The sequence below is a fragment of the Apaloderma vittatum genome, unplaced genomic scaffold, assembly GCF_000703405.1.
Source record: "Apaloderma vittatum isolate BGI_N311 unplaced genomic scaffold, ASM70340v1 scaffold40396, whole genome shotgun sequence".
Lineage (NCBI taxonomy): Eukaryota > Metazoa > Chordata > Aves > Trogoniformes > Trogonidae > Apaloderma > Apaloderma vittatum.
The window spans coordinates 827-11,453 of record NW_009724083.1 but is presented as its reverse complement, the minus strand read 5'-3'; the positions used below and the strand labels follow the sequence as shown (position 1 = coordinate 11,453).

The 10,627-nt window shown below is 36.5% G+C and overlaps 1 protein-coding gene across 1 annotated transcript; it reads right to left on the bottom strand.

The window, feature by feature from the left end:
* Positions 1 to 201: 201 nt before the first annotated feature.
* On the bottom strand, positions 202 to 9,786 carry LOC104276147 (sister chromatid cohesion protein PDS5 homolog B-like; the record flags this gene model as incomplete). Its single annotated transcript, XM_009872343.1, has 6 exons — positions 202 to 381; positions 2,981 to 3,043; positions 3,377 to 3,496; positions 4,328 to 4,460; positions 4,821 to 4,935; positions 9,582 to 9,786. Coding segments are annotated over 6 exons (816 nt in total), but the record flags the coding sequence as incomplete, so codon positions are not given.
* Between the last annotated feature and the right edge of the window lie 841 nt (positions 9,787 to 10,627).

Here is a 10,627-nt window from a genome sequence, read left to right as displayed (position 1 = left end):
TGCAGTCATCTCTGGATGTTATTTGATTCTGGGTATTATTTTTCTTTTAAAGTAAATTTATTTCTGAGGTTAGGAAGCCAAAGTCATGGTTTTCAGTTATATCAACGTGGTACCGTAACTTCACTTCAAAATAAGATAATAAAATTCTGTTTCTCACTTAGAACACAATATAGAAATATTCAAAGTTTCCATTACAAATATTCAAATTATCAAAGCTCCTTTGTTGTCTACCAACCTCCCTTTGATCCTTCCTGGAGAGCTTGGATTTGAACTGCTGCTGGCATTGCTTACAGTTTCCATTCGTGAAGATTTGGATTGAGACTGCTTGCCTGCTGACGAAAGAGGCTTATTAACTGCTCCAAGAACATTGGCTGCTTTGGGCTGAAACCAAAAATATATTTCCTTTATTTTAAGCTACACATTTAGATATTGTTAACATGTACTATGCTTAAAATATTCACAGATTTCACTTTCTGCAATCAGTATCTTAACATGAAGCGATGAACATTTTTCATATGGAAGTTTTAACAGGCACCAGAAAGGAAGCTGACGAAGCTGCAATGAGGACAGCTAGCTGCCACCAAAAATGGTGCTCTTCTCTCCACCCTTACAGTCTGTCCTCTTCGATCGTACTGGGTCCTCCCCTGACCTTTCACTAAGCCACTTCAGCACTTTTTGTGCAGCTTGCTTTCCGCTGCTCTAGCTGCCTGAACCAGCTCACCATTTGGGTGAGATAAGCATCTGGACCAGCAAAACAGCAGCAGCAGGAGGACAGACCCCTCAGCCCGGCAGCCGTTAAACTGCCTTAGCTATAATGGCAAACCGCACCAGTTTCAACTGGGAATGAGTGAGAATCTCGAAAATCAAATACTGTGGAGAAGATTCGAAGGTTCATACACAGTTTTAAACATTTTTGGCTTTTAATAGGTGCAAAAGTTTCCAGAAACTGGTGAGCTTCAGATTCTTTATTTAAGCAGATTATCTTTCAGATCTGCCAGATACCTCCAGCTCGTACTAGCGTGAGAGTCAAAAGAGTTCAGTTACTCCTAAAGAGAATATACCTTCATGCCAAAAATCCACGTTGAATTAAAGACCATTTCTTACACTTCTCATTATCTAGGATGATATTCTATTTCAGTATTAGATTCTAGCTATACGTAAAGTTAGTGACAGCTAAAAAACCAATTCAGCATGCATATCATAGCAGCTCTCAGTGTTCCTTTTTCAGAGATAAGCACCATGGATGAGCTGGTTATACTTTCATAGCCAGAGGGAATCTTACACTTACACCAAAGATACACTCTGCATTGAGTACAAGAACAAGAACATATTCTTTCCAAAAATAAACCTTGGAGAACAAAATCCAGTTTAAAAATTTACATTGATTAGTTTAGAACTTAATGTTAATCCATAAGTGAACACAAAGAGAACTCAAAAGCAGAGAGAGATGTTCAAATTCACACTGGTCTGGACTTCCTACTAAGGAGGAACTAACATAAACAGGGCCTGACCTAACAGCTCCTCCCTCACCGCAGAACCGGCAACTCCAGGCCTTGCTGCCTTCAGACACCCCACCAACATCCACTCAAGCTTGTTGTCCATTCCCAAAAATAAGATCCCCTAGAGCAACTCTCATTTCACATTGCTCACATAACAGTGAAGCAACTGAAAAGTTCTGGTGGTCCCATACGCCTCTGCTCTTAGTTACAAAATTTCAAAACAGTGGACCAGGAGCTAGAGTACGCAGCACTAGAAATTTAGAATACTATAAAAGCTACCTTAGGATTCAAAAGCATTTCAGTTCGGATACGTGTGAGATACAGAGCTACGGGGGAGTGCAGCAAAAGGCCACTAAGATGAGTAAGGGACTGGGGCGTTTCTCATCGGGAAAGTCAGAGAGAAGGAGCTTTGGACCAGATGATCTCCAGAGGTCCCTTCCAACCTCAGAAGTTCTGTGATTTTTCATGATAGCAAAAATTATGTTTCTTGTTTAATATTTTGACAATACATTTAGTATATTAAGTTTGGGGCAAAATAACAAGAATGTTTTATGTCACAAACCGGGTAAGAACACTCAGTACTGAATACTGATCAGAAATTGGAAGACACACAACTTCCTTTCAGAAACTTTTGCATTCTCAATAAGAAGTGAATCTGTACTTTATGAAATTCAAATACTCAATTGCGCAATACAGTGGTGATATCTTTCAATCAATAATGTTGACTTTCAACTTCTAATGAGAACGATGCATCTGCATTTTTTCTAACTTTCATTCCTCCTTTATGAGTAAGTTACTAGCTCGCAGCTAATGCTTCATGAGCAAATTTATGAAGATTCTGAACTTTTATTTCTTTTGTCAAGCAGCAGATGAATGTTCTTCTGTAATCTAGAACAAGACACATGAATCCAGATTTAAACCACAATTTGTCTTTTCCTTTACTAGTTTTAAGTTTTATTCTAAGGAGGACTTGGGTTTAGTCTTAGTGAAGATTTAATGCATTTGCTGCAATGCGTACTAAAAAGAACAAATTAATATAACCATAGAACAGTCAGTTATCTTCTAAGATACTGTAAATTGGTATTCATCTTTGTCAAACATTAATTATGTGGTTTTCAAGATCACTTATATTGGAGTTTTCCATAGCTGTCATTTCCTATGCAATAATGCAGTCTTCAGCAGAAAGAAAAGAAAAAAAAAAAAGGCTCACCATTTTGCAAACCTGTCAAATATTACAGGAGGTTTTTTTTGGACTTTCTCTTTTTAAAGACGTCAGACTTCATGTACTACTACTAGCAGAGACAGCAGCAGTTTTCCCCTTCTACCTATCTTTTTCTTTCCATCTGTTTACTACCCTTTGGGAAGAAATCTATTGTCTTGAAGTGCTTCATTAACTACATGTTATGTCTCTTTAGAATAAAAACCTAAACCAAAACAGCAAACACAGCACCAAACCTCCCAAACCCCCACACCCTAAGTACCTTTCCAGGAGTGAAAAAAGACTTCATTTCCGGAGGAAGATAATTTTTGGTGTTACTGAAATTCTGTAAAGAAGGGAGAGCAGGGGGATGGAAATCACATCACTAATCAACGAACAAGATATATACATTTTGGAGGTAGGACTAAAAATATTTTCTTTACATTATTTATGCTTTTGAAAATTTAAACATGAACAATATCTCAGGCTGAGGGTGAGAAATCAGTGTATGTATATCCATATATAAATATTTATGAAAACATATACATAGATACATTTTCAACTACATTATAATAGGAAGAAGTCTGAAGTTACAAGAACTGTTAAAAATACCCTGAATTACAACCAATAAAGATTTAAACAGTCTTATCTCAAGAAAAAAATAAATGCTAAGGTATACCTTGTCAGGTTGAGTAAAATATCTGGCTGGAAGTACAGGGTCTTTAGGGGATTCCAGACTGTATGTTGTGCTCTTTGACATAATGATATTCATTGCTACATCACAGACCGTATATAGTTTCTGTAAATAAATTTTAACTAAATTATGTAAACAAAATTTTAAAAACCAAACAAGTAACACCTGAGAAGTTTAGCACAAATCTTGACAAAAGACAATTTCTTTTGAGCACAGAACTACAAGAACACACAGTTTAAAAGCAATTATCTTAAACATTTAATGTTAGCCTGCATCTTAATGTATTGCAGGGTCTTAAAAAACAGGGGCAAAAGACAAAAGCACTGTGGGCCCCAGCAGTTGAAGAGTTGAAGAGTTAGCTTTCATGATCTTTCTATACTCAACACTAGTGTATGCCATGGTTTTCAAGACAAAGCTAAAAAAAAAAATAAATTCTCATCTCTGTGAGAAAAGCAGAAAGTGACAAATCTGTACATCATGTGATGCAAAAAATTCAAAAATATAATCAGGTTTTGCTACATTCACTACACAAGACACACTGGAGATATCTAACGCACATATTTGTCTTCCTATACTAAACTTACTCTTGCACTTGTAAAACTAAACATTACAAAGCACTACAGTGGAAGTTTTAAACAGTAACAATTACAGTTTACATATATGTAAAGGCAGCGTTTAATTAACTTACTGAGACAGAAATAGAAGGACTGCAAACTATTACAACTCCCTTGCAACTGTGCAAGATCTACTGACGCATGGACAAATAACTGTCTTATAAACTACAATAAACACAACCATTTCAGAATATAAAGTATCATCTCCCACATACAATTCTACTGAAGGATATTTTAAAGTTGGTGTGTAAACAAAAAGCGACTCATTTCCAGAAGGCGGCCAGAACTAAACACACCTTCCAGTCAAAAAAATATCACCTACTTCATTCATTTTCTGATCATCTGGTCCTTGAGCATCCTTAGTTTGTTTGATATTTTCTACCATTTTTCTGATAAATGCATGACTGTTGTTTTCATTTTTAGCCATCAATATTTCCAGTATGAACCAGAGGCACCTAAAAGAGAAACACAGTACTCCTCATGAATAAAAATGCAAAAGAAATTCTTTTAAAAGCACATTTGAGCAGGTGGTTTACTATAGGCTTCACTAGTATTATTCATTTGAACCAGTCTAACTCTGGGAAACCAATTCTTTAGGAAAAAGAAAAAAAGTAGGATGAATAGAAGGTGATGGTTCCTCTGTAAGATATCACAGAGCACTAGAAGAGTATATATACTATTTCTCACGAGATTTTACAGAAATAACTGCTATCGTTATGTGCATTCGACAGTCTATCAGGGTACCATAATGTATTAAAATTTCACTTAGAACAACGTTTTAACCCCAGAAATAACACTATTAGAAGTAGTCTTACTCTTTAATGTCCTTGAGTTGTTCAATATCCTGGACTTTGACATAATCTGGGTCATGAGCTAGAAGATGGATAGTGTAAGGAACAACATACTCTGGTAGAAGTGACAACAGTTTCTCTGAAAAGCAGAAGAAAGATGCATCAAAAGACTACATACCAAGAAATATGCTTTTCTACTACAGAAGCAAGCAAAATTTAAGGTCAGCATACATTAAGATAAAGTACAGGCACATGTGGGCCTATAATTTATTTATTGCATCACATGATTGATGTGCAGAAGTTCCATGCATACAGAAGTTAAAATTTCAAGTATCTCTCACTAAGGGCTGCATATTTTCTAGCTACCCTGAGAATACAGCTCAGTCACCCCCTATTTCTAAATCTTTTCCTCAGTTCAAAGCCTGTATTCTGAAAGACTTTGAAAAACACAACTGAGAATAGGTCACAAAATCCATGTTAACTGCAAGACATCAGACTACTATTCTCTCTTTGGACAGTGCAGTGTACAGTCTTGGTGTCATCAGAACACAAAGAAATGCCCTCTGCAGTCCAATTGCCACAACGTTCTCCAACAGAAAGCAACATCCTTTGCGGGGGCTTTGCCGTTAAATTGCTACGAAGTTCTTCAGACCCAGCGCCTACCTTATATCCTTTTAAAACAGAGACAGGAGGTAACATGAAAGTTGTAAAAAAGTTGCAGTGGAGAGAGTCTGAAAGGTCCAATTCCACCTGAACAGAGCAGCACAACTCAATTATGACACTCAAAATCTTTTCTAGCATCCTCTGAATCTTCTTAGTAGTCCTAAGTAAGGACTGCAGGAGAAAGCCTTTCTTGTATCACGACAGTCACATGGACTGTATTCCTCAGGGATTCAAAAAGTCAGGATTGTTGCCAAAGGTGTTCTCGGAGTTATGATCACAAAAGAAACTCCTTAACTCCTGAGTTAAGCAACACTACGCAGAGTGAACTCTAGCACCTCAAACTTTGGTGATGACAACTGGAATAAAAAAAGGTCAGATCCCACAGGGAAAGGACAACAAAAAGAAGTGGCACACCAAAAGTCAAAAAGCATTTTGCAGAAAAGGTCCACACTGCTTTCTTTAGCCTAATGACCGAGAGGAACTGGAGGATGCAGAGCACCCCTCAGTTATTAAACCTGCACCCTGGGCAACAGGCAACACGACGGGGAAGGAAGGCGCGTTAGCATTGTGTGTGTATTACTATGGTGCAAATGTCTGATCTCGAGTGCTAGTGGCAAATGCAAATTCGCAGTATTAATGTGCCTACAGATAAACACTTGAATGCATGTGTGAAAGAAGGGGGGAAATTCCTGGCCCTGAAGGGTGAAAAAAAAAACAAAACACAAAAATAATCACATTTTTTGAATGGTCATGAAAGACAAACAAGTCTGTAAAATGTTCATTCAGTATATTAGCTTATGAATAAGTTGTCCAAACATCTGTAAATCATTATATAAAATAATATTTAAAAGCTATCTTAAAATACATTAGAACACTCACATTCTTATCCTATATATATATATATATTCTTACGAGATGTGCTGAAAAAATATAGCGCACATCAAATAAATACTATTGTAGATTTCACAAGACTAAGAAATTGCCATGCATCAGTCAAGTCAATCTATCCCGTTCTTAAAGGTCCTCATAAACAGGGATAATGCAGAGTCTATATAAAATACGTGGATTTATTCATAATAGCAAGAAAAGCACTCAAAATTAATGAAGGCCCACAGAAGATAGTGCTGCCATTTTCCAAGGATACACTTTTAGACAGCCATTGCAGCTGATGCAGTTAATTATCAAGAGTCATATCTCTACATAGACTGTAAGCCCTCACAAGATTTGAAAGAAACAATAAAAAAACCCAGCTTCCTTCCATTTCAAGCTATGTTTGTGTAATTGAAATTCACTGTACTTTGCAAAGCAGTTTTTAACGTGTTTCAACTGACATTCCTCTATTAACTTTTAAAACATCCTTCACTTCCTCAAGCACCCTCCTGCATTTTAGCCAGCAGCTGCTTGAGTAACAAAAAAAAAATAATAAAAGATGTGACAGGGAAGAAAAAGAATATTGTTATGATTTCAGAACAGCAGCAAAATTGACTTGCTGTGGAGATGTCCAAGACAAATCAACTTGCTATTATGTGTATTAATCAGCAATTTCAATAGGGAGCTCATCAAGATCATGAACTCAACGTTTCATTAACTTCCTGCCTTGTACAATTTTTAATATAACTATACTAGTAATTCCAACTGGGTCAGGAAAATAAAGTGAACTAGATCCAGACAAAACAGAAAAAAAGGACAAGTATTGATACATATAACATTTAAACCCTGTCGTGACAAAAACAAATATTATTTATGCATTTTTTTCCTCATCTTTAATGAAGAAACACACAACCCAAAAGGTGGGGTGGCTTTGCAGACATCAGCTACACAGAATCACAGAATTGTTGAGGCTGGAAAAGATCTCTGAGATCATCAAGTCCAGCCTATGTTCCAGCACCACTACACTGGCCAGACCATGGCACTAAGTGCCACATCCAGCCTCTCCCTAAACACCTCCAGGGACGGTGACTCCACCACTGCCCTGGGCAGTGCATCCCAGTGCCAGCACTTGCAAACACATGTGCCAAACCCCCTTGTGACAGGCCTTTATGAGCATTTTGGAAAGAAACTTGTTTTAAAAAATAAATTAATCAATGAATCCTTACTCTTGCAGTTTTTCCACTTACTGACTTGCAAGTAAAAGCTCAGTCTTCGAAAACAAACATTTCAATGCAAAACACAAGTCTCTACCTAGATGAAATTAGTAACAGACACACAATCAAAGTAAGTGTCCTCTTGAGTGGCTTCCACTCTCAAAAGCATTTAGAGAATTTAAGAGGCCTGAGAGCAATTTCTGCCAGCCTAAAAAGGTCAGTGCGGATGGTGCATTTTAGTGTCTAGTATCAATCCTGAGGAAGTTTTCCTTAGGTAGGGTATACAGGAGTTTACCATCTTTTCCACAAACATTGAATATCTGAAATAAATCTGAAAATATCTGAAATATCTCCTCCTCATCTACACCAAGTTTTCAAGACCAAAAGTATCCCAAATTCACAGATTCAGAAGAATAGCTGCATTAATCAAAGATGCAGATTCTCAGTTCTAGCTTTTTTGTGGAAGCTTTTCAAAGAAGGTTCTATCTTCATTACTATCCTGTGCTACTGCATGCCCAGTAGGGAGAATGACAGAGGGAGGCACATATACTTTTAAACAGTATGCCCTTATCAGAGCTGAGCTTCAGATGTACTACACTGCAATAATGATTTTTTAGAATGCAAGCAGTTCAAGATATTTTGTTTAAAAGCTCAGACTCGCAAATCTGAATGTCACAAAGTTAACACTGTAATCCTCCCAAAATCCTGTGATCTATATTTAATCCAGATTCCTCATGGACTATAGTACATATCAAATCAATGGCATCACTCAAGGTAAGTTTTTCAGCAAGGAAGTAAAGAAATAAATGAAAAACAACAGGCACACTTTGGGATCCTACTGGATAAAACCATCAGACACATATGCTTCTCTTCATTTCTTCTGCAAGTTTTTAATAGTAAATTTATAGCATCTGTCTTAATGCAGTTAGGAAATCAGCAATTACTTTTAATCCTATAAAAATTCTTATACTTTCCTCCTGCATAACTAAAAAGGTTTCAACTTTCAAGAGGAATATTCTTAGGATGACTTAAAGACATTTACTCAATAGATTTCTCTTCTGTACATGTTACTGAGGAGGGAGAAAAGCACTGCTTTTCTTTTTTTTAAGTCTAATTAAATTAGACAAAAGTATTTCTCTGCAGACTTATTCTCCGCTCAAAGTCTAAGAAGACTAAGGCACATACAGACTGACGTGACTAATACAAAGTTTGTGATTCACAAATGCAGAAGGAAATCAGTTATCTGACAGCATCTGTGAGATCAGATTCACAAAACACATCTGGTCTGTCCTAAGATGAAATAAAATCCCCCTCATTTGACAAAGACCAAACCTTCAGCAATCTTTCAAAGAATTAAAACTTTCAAAAACTCTGATTTAAAATGTCCATAACACTTTATCACAAAGGTCTACCTTTTCTTATGACCAGGTACCAGTGTTGTCATATAGTATGTGTGCAGCTTTGAGTAAGTCAAAAAGAGAAAAGGACTGACTTTGTAAAAGAAAAACAGCCAACACTAATCCATAATAGCTTACAAAGCATTCCCAAGATCAGACTACTGGCACTGGGAAGAAAGAATTAAATAAATTCATCCTGAAATGACAAGTACCACCCTTTGCCAGCATAAGATAAGAAGCTACTCAATATAGCAGCAAAAAGACAGTCAGTTCAGTACAGCATTTATGTCATTAAGGTTGCCTATTACTAATCACTGAAGTAAAATTAATAGTTGTCATTTCACAACACAATCAAACATTGAATTCAAACAGTACACAACTGCCTTGAAAAACTACTTCACTTCCAAAATACTTACCCATAAGCATTTGCACAGCTTTTTACAAAACTGAAAGGTCTCAGAAATGACTGTTAAAAACTCAAAAGAAAATCTAAACTCTCTTTTCAGTTTTCATTAAATACCTCTAAGTGAAGTTTACAGCATTCTATGTATAAAAACAAAAAATGGTCAATATTTTCACAGTCATAACATTTACATTTGAACTACAGCACTTGTACCAAAAAGTGACTTCTAATCTCTTACCGCTAACTGCCGCATGTTGCTTCAGGTATTCCCTTCTGACATTTATGTTCTTCACAAGGCACTGCCTAGCGTGAGCTCTTCTCTCCTTCACAGGATCTTTTGCACACAGTGCACAAATAGCCATATATTCTAGTGGCAGACGTAGTCTAGAAAGGCCTTTGTGAAGTTTCTGAGCAAATATTTGTCTCACTTGATAACATTCATCCTATTAAAAAAAAGTAAGAACAAAAAACGTAACAGTAAACTTTTCTAGAAGTAATACAGACGGAAATAAAACATGGAAGCCTGGGTGAATACGCCAAAATCAACTTTTGACCTTGCAGTCACAGAAACATAGGAATTTTAAGAAAGGTTTTTAACACCATTTCAGAGCGATTAAATTGAATTAATCAGTTGAAGCTTCCATTAACATCAAGACAGGAGTTCAGGTTCAGAAACTGTAGAGGAAGATACTGTACTCGGGACCCAAGGCCTCATCTAGAAAAGTAGTGAGGCACAGTTAATGAAATCACTTACAATGGGGCCAATTGCTTTGTGGAGCTAAAGGTAAAGATCTGCACTGAAAAGTGTGTAGCCATCGGTAATGACTGTTGATTTTACTACTGAGATTTCACAAATTCTCATCAAGCCACAAATATTAGAAAATGAATACAATTCAACAGAATTACTAGATAAGGTAAGGTAAAATGCTAAGGAAGTACCAAGCATTTCCATTATACTGTGGAAACCTATGAACTAGGACCCCAGAAGAGAATGACCCATGTCTAACAGTTGCCAAATAATACAGAGTATAATGATATGAAGGTGGAAAATGTACTTCTACATTTTATTAATCAATGTACTTCCATAAAAAATGGGAACTTTAAAAGTATCTGTATGAAAATAACCTCCATAAAGACACCATTCAATATACCACAACCATATACTAAGACAGGCCAAGAAAGGTTAACATAAGTAAGTATAGAAAACAGAAGAAAACGTACAGAAAAGCATAAAGCAAACAAGGCCACCAAAGAGTTTGGCATATTTAACCTGCCAAAAAAAAG